Source organism: Symphalangus syndactylus, chromosome 15, assembly GCF_028878055.3.
Source record: "Symphalangus syndactylus isolate Jambi chromosome 15, NHGRI_mSymSyn1-v2.1_pri, whole genome shotgun sequence".
NCBI lineage: Eukaryota > Metazoa > Chordata > Mammalia > Primates > Hylobatidae > Symphalangus > Symphalangus syndactylus.
Genome location: NC_072437.2, coordinates 74,659,752 through 74,677,353, shown reverse-complemented (window position 1 = coordinate 74,677,353; position 17,602 = coordinate 74,659,752). Strand labels below are relative to the sequence as shown.

Below are 17,602 nucleotides of genomic sequence, written 5' to 3'. Positions count from 1 at the left end.
CTGTGTCCACAACACAATATAATCAGAAATCAAAAATTTAAAGATAAATACAAAATTCTCATATGTTTGGAAATAAGGAAGTATACTTCTACATAACTCATGGATCAAAAAAAGAAAAACAAGCACAAAGTTGGAAAATAGTTTGAACTAAGTAAAATAAAAACACTACAAATAAAAATTTATGGGATGAAGCTAAAGCAATTCTTAGAGGAAAACTTGTAGCCTTAAATGGTAAATAGAAAAGAGAGTGGTCGACACTCTAAGAATTATCCATGTCAAGAAGTCAGGAAAAGAACAAATTAACCCAAGGAGTACAGAAGAAAATGCTAAATATAATAGTAACTGATGAAATAAAAAATAAGTAAAAAATAAAGACCACCAATAAGGCCAAAAATTCGGTACTTTTAAAAGACTAGTAAAATTGATAAATCCCTGGTGAGACTAATCAAAAGAAAAAAGGGGAGAAGGCACCAAGAAAGCAATGTCAGGAATAAAAAAGGGAATATCTCTGCAGACATTAAAATGGTAAAATGATATTGTGAAAAATTTGCTGTCAAGACATTTGCAAAGTTAGATTGAATGAACAAATGCTGGGAAAACTATAATCTACCAAAATGGGCAAAAGAAATAAAATTATATAAACATTCTATATAGGGAATTGAGCCATAATTTAAAGACTTCTCTCCAGAGAAAACTCTAGGCCAATGTGCGTTCACTGGTGAATTTCACTTTACACTTAAGAAGGAAAAAAATCAGCATGCATAAATTTACCCAGAGAATAAAAACAGAGAAAATGAAATCTAAGTCATTTTACGAAGCCAAGATTTGAAAAAACTATGAGAAAGGAAAATTATAACCAATCGCCCAGATGACATGAATTTGAAAATCCTAAACAAAATATTAACAGACAGAATCTGGCAATTTAATAATAAAATAATTTAGTAAGTATTTAACAAAATAATACAGCACAACTAAATTACGTTTATTCCAGAAACATGTTGGTTTACCACTTAATCAATGTAATTAACCACATTTATTTATAGGATAAAGTAGAAAAATTATCATCTCAAAGATTCAGAAAAATCTTTAAGAATTCAACATTCATTCATGATTTAAAAAAAAAAATCTCTTAGCAAGCTAAAGGAATTTCTTTTTTCTTTCTTTTTTTGTTTTTTTTTTTGTTGTTGTTTTTTGAGAAAGAGTCTCACTCTGTCATCCAGGCTGGAGAGCAGTGGTGCGATCTTGGCTCACTGCAACCTCTGCCTCCTGGTTTCAAGTGATTCTCGTGCCTCAGCCGGAGTAGCTGGCATTACAGGCATGTGCCATCACACCTGGCAAATTTTTGTATTTTTTAGTAGAGACAGGGTTTCACCATGTTGCCTAGGCTGGTCTTAAACTCCTGGCCTCAAGTGATCTGCCCCCACTGGGCCTCCAAAAGTGCTGGGATTACAGGTGTAAGCCATGGCGCCCAGCCAAGGAATTTCTTAATCGATAAATGGTAGCTAATACACACACACACACACACACACACACACACACACACACACAGTCGTAAGGCAATTGGAGAGATGTTGAAAGCTTTTCCTTTGAGAATGGAACTGTACGTTGATGGCTGCTATTGCCACTTCTAATTCTACACTGTACTGAAGGTTCTAGCCAGTGCTAGAGGAGATAAATGCTGAAATGGAAAAAATACAATTTATTATTTTCATGTGATGTAATCATGTACCATAAAATCCAAAAGAATCTATAGATAAATTAGTAGAACGAATAAGTGAGTTTAGGCTGGGCACGGTAGCTCAGGCCTGCAGTCCTAGCACTTTGGGAGGTGGAGGCTGAGGCTGGCAGATCACCTGAGTGCAGGAGTTTGAGACCAACCTGGGCAGCATAGCAAAACCCCATCTCTACAAAAAAAGTGAAAAAATTAGCTGGGCATGGTGGCACCTGCCTGCAGTGCTAGCTACTCAAGAGGCTGATACAGGAGGATCACCTGAGCCCAGGGAAGTTGAGGCTGTAGTGAGCCATGATCATGCCACTGCACTCCAGCCTGGGTGACAGAATGAGACTCTACCTCAAAAAAAAAAAAAAAAAAGTGAGTTTAGGAAAGTTGCTAATTGCAAGATTAATAAATAAAATGAACTGCATTTAAAACAACAGAAAACATTTAGAAAATAAACATTTTAAAGGGATATCACTTAAATAACCATAAAAAAATCTAAGAATAAATCTCACCAAAAATATGCAAGCTTTCTATATAGAAAATGAGAAAGCATTGTAAAGAGAAATTGAAGAGGACCTAACTAAATGAGAGAATACCTCTGTTCATGGGTTGGATGAGTCAATATTGTAAAGATTCAATTCTCCCCAGTCTATAAACTCAATGCAATTCCAAACAAATTTCTATCCAGTGTGTGAAATTTGACTAGTTGATTCCCAAATTTATATGGAAATATAGATGACCTAAAATACCCAAACAATTGTGACGAAAAAGAAGAAGATGATGAGGACGTATTAGAAAGCTACAGTAAGGTAGTTGTGCTATTGGCACACAGATGAAAAATCAATGAACAGAATAGAAAGATCAGAAACAGATTCATGTTCTTCAGGGTAGTAAAGAAATGAAAATCTTCTGAACCAGTGTGCTGGAATAACTGGATAGCCATACATGGAAAAAGATGAAACCTGATGCCTTCCTCACACCACACACATAAATCAATTTTAAAAGGAATGAACCTTCTCGAAGAAAATATAGTAGTAAAATGTCCTTTAAACTCAAGGAAAATTTTCTTAATCAGGACACAAAAACACAAACTTTATAAAGGGAAAGCATGAGATATATGATAGTAATTCAACTAAGAACTTCTGTTAACCAAAAGATACTCCCGAGAGAGAGAAAAGGCAAATCACAGAGCAGAAAAGCCTTCTTGAAATACATTTATGACCAATAACAGAATTGAAATCAGAATACATAAAGAACTCCTACAATCAGGAGAAAAAAGATGAATAATCCAGGAGAAAAATGGTTAAGAAAATTAAAAAGTTACTTTACAAAAAAGGATATCCAAATAATAATCTTAAAAAAACTTCCTCAATCTTATTACTAATTATAGAAATGCAAATGATCACCACCATAAGATGCCATCACACAAACACCCAAAGACTAAAAATAAAAATACTCAGAATTGCAAGTATTGGGGAAGATATGGAATGCTTGAAGTGTACAATACCAGTGGAGTAAAAATTGGTACAACTGTTTTAGAAAACAGGTGACATTATCAAGGAAAGTTCAAGATTCATTACCCTAAGACAGAACAATTTTAGTGTGAGGTATACACTCAACAAAAATGTGGCCACATGTGCAACAAGAAACATGTATTTTTAAAAGCAGTATTATTGGGCTAGGTGCGGTGGCTCATGCCTGTAATCCCAGCACTTTGGGAGGCAGAGGCAGGCGCATCACTTGAGGTCAGGAATTTGAGATCAGCCTGGACAACATGGCAGAACCCCAACTCTACTAAAAATACAAAATTAGCTGGGTGTGGTGGTGGACACCTGTAATCCCAGCTACTCTGGAGGCTCAGGCACGAGAATTGCTTGAACCCAGGAGGCGGAGGTTGCAATGAACTGAGATCATGTCACTGCACTCCAGCCTGGGTGACAGAGTGAGACCTTATCTCAAAACAAAAAACATAATTTATCACAATAAAAATTGGAAACAACCCAAATGTAATAGAAAAGAAGAGATTCCATTTTCAGTCACAATTTGTGTAGGAATGAATTTTTGAAAAGATGTGCAAAGACATGATGAAAAAAAGTATAAAATATTATTAAAGAATGAACAAGATGATTCACATGTACAACTCAATATCGCAAAGTTGTCAGTTCTCTCAAGTTAATCTATAAATTCAATGTAGTTCCAATAAAAATCCTAAAAGTGTTTTATTATGGCGCTTCACAAAATGATTTTAAAATTGAATGTAATAATAAAGTTCCAAGAAGAGCAAGACAATTCTGCCTTTATCAAACCACATTATAAAGCTACAATAATTACAAAAGTGTGGTAGAGAGAATTTAGGAACAGTTTTGAATATTTATAGAAACTTGGTATATTACTGAGAGGGATTACAAATTAATGGAGAACAAAATAGCATGCAATTGATGGTGTTAGGACAATTGGCTATCTATATGAAAAAAAATACTTCCCCCAACTTCCAATTAGATTAAAGACCCAAATATTAAAAATGGAACTTGCATATTTTTGAAGAAATGTGGAATATCTTTACTACATCAGTATAGGGGTGAATTTCATAAACATGACAGAAAAGCATGAAATATATACGCACACACAGAAAAACAAATTTTACTATATTCAAAATTACATGGATACATATGTAACAAACCTGCACATGGTGCACATGTACCCTAAAACTTAAAGTATAATAATAATAAAAAAAAAGAAAAGAAAAAAATTACAAATTTCTCTCCGGGCATGATGGCTCATGCCTATAATCCCAGCACTTTGGGAAGCTGAGGTGGGTGGATCACTTGAGTCCAGGAGTTCGAGACCAGTTTGGGCAACACAGTGAGACCCTGTCTCTATAAAAAATACAAAAATTAGCCAGGCATGGTGATGCTCACCTGTAGTCCCACTTACTCAGAGGGGCTGAGATGGGAGGATCGCTTGAGCCCCAAGAGGTTCAGGCTGCAATGAGCCGAGATCGTGCCACTGCACTCCAGCTGAGTGACAGAGCGAGATCATGTCTCAAAACAAAACAAAAATTTACAAACTTTTGTACAACAAAATAAATCACAATCAAATTTAAAAGGCAACATGTGGGGAGAATATAATTGCAATACTAAGAAAAATTGGCATTCAGATTCTTTAAAGAACTCCTATAAATCAATATAAAATATTTTTACTATCATGATACTACTGGTAACCTGCAGGCAGCAACCAACCAGAAGACAGCAAGACTAATATGAATGAACACATAAAGAAGAGGCTGCTTTGGTACATACCAGCTGAATATTAGCCCTCTAAACAACCTTTAACAAAATCAACAAAATATTATGTGAACACAGAATAATGTAAACCCTCTCTCAGCAAAAACGAAAAAAGTCAAATTTGAAAGGAATGTTTTCCTTCAAGCACGGAATTAGCATTAGTTAATAGAAAACTGATGCTAACTTCTTTAATAATAACATTTTAGGTTGGGCAAACTGAAATGGCCATTTTTAAAGCAAAGGATGGTTAAAAACTGGCAATTTCAAATGATTCAACCTCTATATTCTTAACTATGGTATTGTAAATTGCCAGTTTATATACAATATTCCAAGCTGTAGAGCTAAACACAGAACCTGTATATTAACTAATATACAGGTAAACAGAGAACCTGTATATTAACTAATACACAGCTAAACACAGAACCTGTATATTAACTAATATACAGCTAAACACAGAACCTGTATATTAACTAATATACAGCTAAACACAGAACCTGTATATTAACTAATATACAGCTAAACACAGAACCTGTATATTAACTAATACACAGCTAAACACAGAACCTGTATATTAACTAATATACAGCTAAACACAGAACCTGTATATTAACTAATGGGCTTGAAACTAGTCAATAAGACTAAAACTTGATTTTACTGAATTATATAAGTCAGTTTATGGTGTTATGTTTTCCTGGAATTTGATATAAAAATTGATTTAGAGCCCACTATAAATGTAATTATTTATGTTTGTCAAAATTTGTGAAATATGCTTAGATGATTATTTAAAGCCTAAACCTGAATGAGAGAAAATCTAACTAAACTTAAATTGGTTGGATTTACAAATGGCTTTTTTTCCCCATTTTAACCCCACCAATGTCAACTTCTTCATATCATTACACTATAAAAATTCCAGTATAATTTTTGAAATAGCATCTCTGTTGGCTCCCTTAATCTAAGAGGTTCTCACAAAGTTTAAGAAAAACCTTAAGTATTACTGGAACAAAAATAGACCAATGGAACAGAATAGAAAGCCCAGAAAAAATCCATGCATTTATACTCAGCTGATGTTCAACAAAGGTGCCAAGAATCCAAGATGGGGAAAGGACAGTCTCTTCAATAAACGATACTGGGGAAACTGAATATCCACTTGCAAAAGAATGAAATTGCAACCTATCTCACCCAATATACAAAAATCAACTCAAAGTAAATGCTTAACTGAGAAACGTGAAATTGGAAAACTACTAGAAGAAAAGATAGGTGAAAATCTTGACATTGGTCTGGGCCAAGATATTTTTGGATATGACTGAAAAGCATAGGCAACAAAACAAAAAGTAGACAAATGATACTGTATCAAACTAAAATGCTTTTGCACAGCAAAGGAAACATTTATAGAGTAAAGAGACAACCTACAGAATGGGAGAAAATATCTACAAAGCATACATTCGATAATAGGTTAACAGATTTTTTAAAAAGGAACTCAGACAACACAATAGCAAGAGAACAAGTTACTTCTCTAGAAAATGGGCAAAGAACCTGAAAAGGTATTTACCAACAGAAGACACACAAATGGCCAAGAGGTATAAGGAGAAAATGCTAAACATCATTAATCATCAGGGAAAAGCAAATTAAAACCACAAACAGATATCCTCACACCTGTTAGGATGGTCATTAACAAAAAGACAAAAGAAGAGTTGATGAGGATGAAGAGAAAAGGGATCCCCCTTGTACACTGTTGGTGTGAATGTAAATTAGTAGTTATTGTGGAAAACAGCACTGAGATTCCTCAAAAAACCAAAAATAGAACTACCATATGATTTGGAGATTCCACTTCTGGGTATATATCCAAAGACGTGAAATCTGCACTCCCGTGTTCACTGCAGCATTATTCGTAATACCCAAGCTCTGGAGTCAATCTAAATGTCATCAATGGATGAATGGATAAAGAATATGTGGTACATATAAATAAAGGCACACAATTCAGCCTTAGAGGATATCCTGTCACTTGAGATAATATGGATGAACCTGGAGCACGTTATGCTAAGTGAAATAAGCCAGGCATAGAAAGACAAATACTGCATGTCTCGCTTATTTGTGGAATCTAAAAAAGTCAAATTCATAGAAGCAGAGAGTAGAATGGTGGTTACCAGGGGCTGGGGGGACAAAACTGGGGGGACTGTAGAGATGTTGGTTTTTACTTTATTACTATTAATTTTTTAGATGGAGTTTTGTTCTTGTTCCTCAGGCTGGAGTGCAGTGGTGTGATCTCAGCTCACTGCAACCTCTGCCTCCCAGGTTCAAGCGATTCTTCTGCCTCAGCCTCCCGAGTAGCTGGGATTACAGGTGCATGCCACCACACCTGACTAATTTTTTGTACTTTTAGTAGAGATGGGGCTTCACCATGTGATCCACCTGCCTCAGCCTCCCAAAGTGCTGGGATTACAGGTGTGAGCCACTGTGCCCAGCCTGAGATGTTGATTAAAGGATGCAAAATTTCAGTTAGGAAGAATAAGTTCAGGAAATTTATTGTACAACATAGTGACCACAGTTAATAATAATGTATACTTGAAAATTGCTGAGACAGTAGATTTTAAATGTTCTCACACAAAAATATGTGGAGTAATGCATATGTTAACTAGCTTGATTTAGCCATTTCACAATGTTTACGTATATCAAAACATCATGTTGTACACCATAAATATATTGATTTTTTATTTGTTAATTTAAAAATAAAAAAGATCAGCCTTAAATAAAATAAAAGTACTCTGATATTCTAAAATTAAAGACTGTATTTTGAGAGATATAAACTGGCAAACCGAAAATAAAGAAATCCAAATACTAGGAAAACAAGAGAAAATATGCTCAACCTTCCTTAGTTCTTTTTTCCTACTTTCTTCCCTTCCTTATCCTCTCCCTATCTTCTACCCTTCCTCCTCTCCTCTTTCCTTTCTCCTTCCCTTCTTTCAGTCTTGGAGCTAATATTTAAAAATGCTAACAATTATTAATACATATTAATAGCAATACATATCTTGTTCTTGTACTTTATCTAAATTTACATGTCTTTAGAAAGGGAGAAATAAAAAGGAAAATGTTATTACCTTTGCCTCCATTGCAGTGAATCGCTACGATGTTTGCAAGATCTTGAGCCATCCACTCCTTTACTTCCTTGGTGAAAACCACCATCTCACTGATTTCAAGTTTAAGATTTTTAGTTAAAATATTTTCAAAACATCAAGCCCAATATATTGAGCCCTCTTCTGATAGTCAACTTAGCATAAAACTTACTGCAGAGTGGGGACATTATGGTCATCAATCATGATTCTACCAACGCTATTATGGAAGTGCTTAGGATCATAAGCTCTTTCACCTAAAATAAATAATATGTATGTCATATCTCTATAGGGAATAACATAATAAATGATGAAGTTATGAATAAGTTAACATATCTTATTAGAATTCCTTATCTGTCTTCAAAAAGAGCTTTCCAAGTTGCTCCTGCCGCTCTAAAATAAACACAAGCATTTCAAAAACGTAAGGATGGTAGTGGTTTATCCATCTCACGTAACCTAAACTCGACTTATTTTTGTTTAATAGGTATAATTTTTAACTTTCTAGCAGACTATTCATTATATTATTGCAGGGTAGTTAGAAACCACACAAGAGGCAAATGTAGCTGACCAAAATGATTGCCCCCTGAAAATGTCTATTGAGTATACAGGTAGAGGAAAAAAGAGAGACAGAGTATTAAACTGGGTTACAACCTATTTTCTACAGAGTTTTTTGCTTTTTTCCCATCTAGAGGCTTGCTCTCATCACATGCCACTGCTGATGGGTCAGAAGACTCATTTGTTAAATTGTCTATGTCCTCATAACACAATCTGGCAGGAAAAACAGAAAGATTTTCCTAAACCTAATATCGCTAGAACAGATCTTCCCTAAAATGGTTTGCTTCCACTCCAGCCTCATTGGTCCTGCCAAAGCCACATCCTTCATAGGGTACTGTGTGCTGCTGGGCTAACTCCTTCTACTAAATGGGGCCAGTCCAAGATGGGGATTTTTAAATTCATCCCTTGCCACTACCAAATACTTATGATTAAATGCAATCTAAAAAACAAAATCATCTTCTTATGTGCAGTAATCTGTTTTCTATCTACAGCAGCAAAATATAGAGTAATGTACATACTGCATAGATTGTAGACTCGATAGTGGTTTGGATGCTTCTCGTCTAGAAACTGCACAACTTCCTAAAAAAGACAAACACATATCTTACATATTTACATGGCACCAACATAAGCTATTTCCTGGGGGAACCTAAAATGGTTATTACTTTCATTAATTTGTCTCTCACTAGAATCTTCTAGGGGAGGTTCAGGGAATAAGAGGGTATGCAAATTTCAAGTTCTAATCCACTGTGATTTTTCAAATAGTCCACAAAGTGTGTTTGGCTACTCAGATGAGTCTCTATTGTAAATACACACTGTTTAAAGCTATCAGATAAGTAAATTAGCTGGTTAACTAACTTTAAGTAATTTGTTCTAAATCATTAATTCACAGTTAATGTGGTTCTTGTTTAAATCTAATTCATATTGTTTCTTATTTAAATTTAATTCTGAATGGATACATCTTTAGAGAGTGATCTGCATATTACAGTCTATCTAAGCACTATGTAAACAAATAAATGCAAAAAGTATATAATATGATTGTGTGTATGTGTGATAGAAAAAGATGAACATATCAAATTTTAAATAACTGGTAACAATATGGGGACTTTTTTGGCTCATCTGTTCTCTTTATTTTTTTAAATGAAGATATATGTGTATCTATAAGTGTGTATATATATATATGTATATATGTATAACCTTTAAAATGAAAAACAAATAGTAGTTATTATTTAAAATACAATCAATACCACTATATGAATCCAACTTTCAGTAAATATACCTTTCTGAAACATACACACACATATGTATATATCTCTGTGCAACAACAAAAATGACACAAAATTTCAAAACTGATTAGTATGCTACCCTCAGAGCAATGTTTACTGGCTTAATATTGAGAAAAATAAAATGAAGGTATCAAAGTCATCCATTTATTAAACTGGCTATCTCTGTTAGGAGGAAATAATAAGTCAAAAAGATGAACATTCTGAATCTGCATAGTGGGGGAGGCAAGGATAAGTAGTTTTATATACTTCAGAATTCATGGAATTTCTTACACAAAACCCATATGGGTTTAGAAATAACATATAAAAACTATAAATATCTATGAGAAATTTAAGCAAATTTTAATCAATTCTTTGGATGAGGAAGAACTAAAGGTGTTGAATCAATGGAAGATCAATAGGCTTAGGTTTGACTTCATAAATATCTGAAATTTCTGCTTAAAAATGCTATAATGAATAACAGGGGAAATGATTTTTCAGAAAAATTGACTGAATGGGGACTATGCCTAGTATGATAAATTAATAATTCATTGACAACAACTTAAATATTACTCACTCACCTTATAGATAAATGGGCCAAGGACATAAACAATCCATAAAAGAGAAAATCTAACTGATTAACAACCTACGTAAACATTCAGTGTCACCAATAACGAAGTCAAACAACAATGAAATGCCATTTGCACCCATGAAATTAGCCCTTTCTCTTTTAATGAGAAAATCCAATGCTGGCAAAATAAGGCATGAAATTTAAAACTTTGATTTATTGTTGATACAAGAATACAATTGCTCTTGGATTTGGCAATATATATTAAGAACCCTAAAATTATTCATACTCTTAGCTAGGTAATTTCACTCCTAGCAATCTATACAGAAAAAGCCTCATGCGCAAAGATGTCTGTTGCTGTATTATTGATTATAGCGACACTTAAATGTCCAACATTAGAGGTTAATCATAGCACTAATGAAATATCATGCAACCATTAGAATACTGTCCTGTCCTTCATATTTTATTTTATTTTATTTTATTTTATTTTATTTTATTTTGAGATGGAGTTTCACTCTTGTTGCCCAGGCTGGAGTGCAATGGTGCGATATCAGCTCACTGCAACCTCTGCCTCCCAGGTTCAAGCAATTCTCCTGCCTCAGCCTTCTGAGTAGCTGGGATTACAGGCGCCTGCCACCACGCCTGGATAATTTTTTGTATTTTTAGTAGAGACGGAGTTTCACCATGCTGGCCAGGCTGGTTTTGAACTCCTGACCTCAGGTGATCCACCCTCCTCGGCCTCCCAAAGTGCTGGAATTACAGGTCTGAGCCACCGTGCCCATCCCTGTCCTTCATTCTCTCAACAAGTAACTATCTCACACTGGTAATTTATGTGCAGCCTTCCTTAGTATACATATATAGAAAAACAGTCAATATTTGCTTTTTCATGGGAAAACAAATATACCTGGACAGTTAAGCTTTAGGGATTTTTCCAAATCTACTTCCTAGTTCTCTCAATGTCTAAAAAATGATATATATATATATATATATATATCATTTTTATAATCATATATATATATATAGCAACTCAACATTTAGATGATTTACTGCTGTGTTTTCTGATGTAAGTAGTTTACCAAAGACTCCAAATACCTCTTATCCAAATTAGGTGAAAAAGGACATAAAGAATCTAGAAAAAATTCAACTCTGCCAAGAATCTACATTTTTCTGGTCACAATCTGTCACCAGATGGACACTTTCTGTTTTCAGCCAGAATAAAGCGCATTCAACTCTACCAAGAACAGAAATTAAAAGATGGTTAAGAAGCTTGTAGGAATGTAGGTAATTGTATACCTGATTTTTCTCAATAGCTCAGCCTTTGCATGGGTTTACTAAGTTTATAATTTCTGAAACTCTTCCTTATGATGCAAAAGTAGAAAATGCTCTCTCCTCTTTGAAAGCCTCTTGCAACAACCCCCACCTTCGGGTTTTTCTAAATCTACCATACTCTTCTCTCTGCCTATCTTAGTACATTCCTTGATTTGGAGGCAAATGTATACCTTCTGTACTTGCATGAGGTGGTAGCAGTGGCCAAACTTGTTGATGCTTCCACCATAGTGCTTATTTCTCCACTAACTCTATGGGTCCTGCATCTCTAAAGTTTTTGCTACTTCAAGGCAGCATCTGACATTTCTCCACTAGCAAATTTACTACTTATGAAACTGTAATGTCTGCTTTGCTTATTAACTGTTGTTCAAAATGTAACCCTGCAACTTTATTCCCTTTTAAGAATAAAGGGGAATCACATGACTGTTTAGCATCCTCTCAGGAGTTAAGTATGTCTGGATTTGAATCTTCTCCCTTTTAGTCAACTTTGATTTAATATACTTTGTAGATGCTTCTCAAATATGACAGAGACACTCCCAGTGCAGGACATGCTGTTATCACTGAACATGCAATCACTGAAGGGCTCTATGACCTGATTCCCAGCCTGCCCAGGTAGCTGAACTAGTAGCTTAGATTTGGGGCTGCACTCTGGCAAAGATGAAAGACTAAATATTAATATGGATGGTAGATTTGCTTTTTGGGTGGTTTATGATTTATGGAATTTATTAAAACACATGATTACCTCCTTTTGGGATACTCTGATTAAAAATGGTAAAGGAATCAATGACTTATTAGTACTTTGTCAATGCCCCAAGGAGATAACAGTTTAATAACTGATAGAAACCAAGAGTCTAGAGATCATCCGAGAAAAAAATAGTAATGTCTTTGTTTTGATTTACATGCTACATGTTTTTGGCTTTTTAAAAACATCCCAGCTAATATTAAGTGTTGCCAAATATTTATTAGTCACCACCAAATCTACTAAAAGAAAATGGGCTCAATTTAGACATGCTATAATTAACTCACAGTTATTAACTTAACCTGTTTTAAAAAACAATATTAGCAATCAAGAGGTGTTTTCCCTATAAAGATGGAATTTGGAAATTTTGGGATGGCTGCCCTCAAGTGCTATGACCCATCCAGTGGACCCTGGTCACATTACTCCATGACTGTGCCCATTAGGAGCGACAAAAAGTACTTCCACCTCAAATAAATAGTTTGAAACAATTTTCAAAATTGGCCAAGGGAGTGGTAGAGTCATGTCTTAGCCATGAATAGCATAACCTGGGTGAGATGTGGTTCAGACCCTTCTCTTCAAGGTCTTTAGGTATTTACAAATGTATTTTTATACAATTGCTGAAGTCTTGAGTCTCTGACTATATAGTAGTTATTTCTTGTGAACTATCTGCACGTATAAGAATGCTTCCCTGCCTGAGAATAAGGTAGAATCATTCCATCAACGGTCTCAATTCTTCAACTTTTCCTGAATCCAAGCCCTCACATTTCACTTCGTAGTGCCCTTTCACTCTAATTTTGTGTTCCATTATGTGAGTTGATTTGGTCACTGGGATGCCACAAATGAGAGGCTTGCAAAAGCATTTGTAAGATTCCACTCTAGCTCTTTCCTTTTGCCATTACCTAGAAACATACCCATCATATTCATCCTGATGGAGGATGAAGATGAGTTGAGCAAACAGGAATTACCCAAGACACCTAAGCTAAGGTAATTGTAGACCAGCTGATAAAGACATTTCAAGGAAAGAAAACTACATATCCCTCATGAACACAGATGAAAAGTTCCAAATAAAATATTAGCAAATAGAATCTAGTGATACATAAAAAAGATAACACATTAAGACCAAAAGGAGTTTATTCCAAAAATAAAAAAGTTGGTTTAACATTTGAAAATCTCATTAATGGAATAACAGAAAAACATTTTGATTACCTTGATAGATGCAGAAAAAGTATCTGATATATTCAACACCAATTCATGATTCAAAACTTTTAGCAAACTAGAAATAAAATGGACTGTCTTAATCTAGTAAAGAATGACTACAAAAGCCTATAGCAAACATCATTTCAAATAGTGAAGCATGAAATTCTTTCCACCTGAGTTTGGGAACAGGGCAAGGCTGCCTCCTCTTACCATTTCTATTCAATATTATCATGAAAGTCCTAGATAATTCAATAAAGAAACAAAAAAGTATAAAAAGTGGGAAGAAAGTAGTAACTTTATATGATCGTATACATTTTAAAAATCCCAGGGAATCTACACATTCATTATTAAAATGAATATGTGAATTTATGAAGGATGCTAGATGTAAAGCCAACATACAAGGCTAGGTGTGGTGGCTCACACCTGTAATCCCAGCACTTTGGGAGGCTGAGGTGGGAGGGTTGCTTGAATCCAGGAGTTCAAGACCAGCTTGGGTCAGTGAGACCAGAGAGACTCCTTCTCTACAAAAATTAATTTAAAAAATTAGCCAAGTGTGGTGATGCCTGCTTGTAGTCCCAGCTATGTGGGAGACTGAGGTGGGAGAAATGCTTGAGCCCAGGTGCCACTGCACTCCAGCCTGTGGTGACAGAGCAAGGTCCTGTCTTAAGACAAACATAAACAAAAGTCAATATACAAAAATTAGTTATGTTCCTACATACCAATAGCAAATATTTACAAAATGAAGATCTTCAAATATTTAAAATAGCACAAAAACTTATCAACTACGTAGAAATAAAACTAACAAAAGGTGTAAAACCTGTACACTACAAACTTTGCTAAAAGAAATCAAAGAAGACATCAGTAGAGAGATGTATTATGTTCGTGAGTTGGAAATCTCAATATTTTTAGATGTCAATTCTCTCCAAATTAAGCTGTGTAGTCAATGCCCAAGTCAAAATACTAACAGGGTGTGGGGGTGTGTTTGTGTGGGTTTCAGTGTGTGTGTGTGTGTGTATGTAAATTGCCAAGATGATTCTAAAATTTATATGGAAATTCAAACAATCTAGGAGAGCCAAGATAGTTTTTAAACAAAGAAGTACAAAGTTGGAGGACTTATACACAAGTTCTCAAGAGTCACTATAAAGCCATAATAATTAAAACTATGGTCTGGACTTAAGTATAGACAGTCATAATGAAAGGACAAAAAGCCCAGAAACAGACCTATACATATATGTTCACTTTGTTTGCAATAAACGCACCTCTGCAATTCACTGGGGGAAATCATGCTCTTTACAATAAATGGTACAGGAGGAATTGAGAGCTGTGTGAAAAACATGAACCTTGATACTCTATAGCTTTACAACAATTAACTGGAGGTCAGTCATAGACCAATATATTGATAGAGGTGTTGGTTACATGCATATATACTTAGGTATAATATCATCAAGATATATACTTGATTAGTGCAACCTACCATATGTGTCATACCTCAGTAAAAATGTGGTTATAGATGCATGCATATATAATGTATACTTACATCGCGGCATATGTATATACAGATAATTTACTTCAACTTTTATTTTAGGTTTGGGGTACATGTGGAGGATGCACAGGTGTGTTACACAGGTAAATGTGTGCCATGGTGGTTTGCTGCACAGATCATCCCATCCCTAGGTATTAAGCCCAGCATCCATTAGCTATTCTTGCTGATGCTCTCCTTCCCCCATCCCCTCCCTCCCCACAGGCCCCAGTGTGTGTTGTTCTCCATCGTGTACCCATGTGTTCTCATTGTCAGCTCCCACATATAAGTGAGAACATGTGGTGTTTGGTTTTCTGTTCCTGTGTTAGTTTGCTGAGGATATCAGCTTCCAGCTCCATCTATGTCCCTGCAAAGGATGTAATCTTGTTCCTTTTTATGGCTGCACAGTTTTCCATGGCATTTATGTACCACATTTTCTTTTTTTGTTGTTGTTTCTTTAAGTGTTAAATAATCTTTATTTGATATTACACATAAACCGCACAAAATGCCTTTGAATAAGTAAAAGGAACCATCTTAAATACAGGGAATTCTAATTACATTGGCATAGTTAAGGCCAAAAATACAAAGAAGACATTGCTACCTTATCCTCAACCCTTGCCTTTAAGAGGCAAATAAACACAAAATACAGGTGAATCGTGCTTGGTTCTGAGACAGTGAAGAAATTTCCCCAGTATTTAAATATATTCACATAACCAGTCATATAAATCTAAATATAAACCAATATAAATATAAAACCAATCTTCAATAAGTTTTAAGATGGTACTCACCATCTTTGTGAAAAGTTGAACATTATTAACAAAGTCTAATCATATCTTTAGAAGGAGTAAACAGTGATAGCATTTACTGAATTGGAATTACTATTAATATTCAAAAACCAAACTTATTCATTTAACCACAAGCCAGTCTTAGTTTTAAATCAGGACTGCCCAACAAAATATTCTGACAGTCATTCATAATCTGAATTCTGGTGTATGAGATCTATTAAATTATGGTACACATAAAAAAGTCATGAGACATTTCTGTTTTGTAATATAAGGCAGTGGCCAATTATTACTCACTAGTAGCTTTTTTTTTTTTTTTTTGAGACGGAGTCTCGCTCTGTCGCCCAGGCTGGAGTGCAGTGGCGCGATCTCAGCTCACTGCAAGCTCCGCCTTCCGGGTTCACGCCATTCTCCTGCCTCAGCCTCCCAAGTAGCTGGGACTACAGGCAGCCGCCGCCACGCCCAGCTAATTTTCTGTATTTTTTAGTAGAGACAGGGTTTCACCGTGTTAGCCAGTATGGTCTCGATCTCCTGACTAGTAGCTTTTTTGAGATAAGCTATCAAGTCTGCTCTTTCTGCATTGTTCTTAATGCCAGCAAAGACCATTTTTGTTCCAGGAATGTACTTCCTGGGATTCTCAAAATACTCTATTAGTGTATCCTCTCCCCAGGTGATGCCTTCGTTCTTATCAGTCTCTATGTTAAGATAATCCAATGGCCTGACCTGTCTTCCACCTGAAGAGACCATGGAGATTAGGCCCAGTCTTGTGCTTGCCTCCCTTTTCCACGGTGTGGCACTGGGCACACTTCTGAACAAAAATTTTCTTGCCTTTCTCAATATCACCCATATTTAATTCTCTCTTTCATCACTGGCATTACAAAGGTTCCCACTCAGAAGCCAGATGTCCTGCTCTACGTACCATATTTTCTTTATCCAATCTATCATTGACTGGCATTTAGGTTGATTCCATGTCTTTGCTATTGTGAATACTGCTGCAATGAACATATGCATGCATGCATGTATTTTTATAAGACAATGATTTATATTCCTTTGGGTATATATCCCATAATGGGATTGCTGGATCTGATGGTATTTCTACCTCTAAGTCTTTGAGGAACTGCCACACTGTCTTCCACATGGGTTGAACTAATGTACACACCCAACAACAGTGTAAAAGCATTCCTTTTTCTCCGCAACCTTCCCAGCATCTGTTATTTTTTGGCTTTTTAATAAAAGCCATTCTGACTGGCATGAGATGGTATCTCATTGTGGTTTTGTTTGCATTTCTTTAATGATTAGTGATGTTGAGCTTTTTTTTCATATTTTTGTTGACTGCATGCAGGTCGCTTTTGGGAAGTGTCTGTTCAGATCCTTTGCCCACTTTTTAATGGGGTTGGTTTTTTCTTGTAAATTTAAGTTCCTCATGGACTCTGAATGAGGTATTACCAGTGAAGGCTGAGAAACAGCAAAGATGGCAGCCAGCTCCTTCCTTTGGAAGCTCCATCCCAGGGGGATACTGACCTGTAGCCAGCCCGCACATACCTGC

The 17,602-nt window shown here is 35.4% G+C and overlaps 1 protein-coding gene and 1 pseudogene across 1 annotated transcript in view; both read right to left on the bottom strand.

Moving 5' to 3' along the window:
• Positions 1 to 17,602, bottom strand: part of TPTE2 (transmembrane phosphoinositide 3-phosphatase and tensin homolog 2) — a 93,839-nt gene that overhangs the window by 19,293 nt on the left and 56,944 nt on the right. The window contains 3 exon segments of the mRNA XM_063619023.1: positions 8,100 to 8,188; positions 8,287 to 8,368; positions 9,185 to 9,245. Of these exon segments, the coding sequence (XP_063475093.1) occupies positions 8,100 to 8,188; positions 8,287 to 8,368; positions 9,185 to 9,245 (232 nt within the window).
• LOC129464202 (cytochrome c-like) lies at positions 10,556 to 16,980 on the bottom strand (annotated as a pseudogene).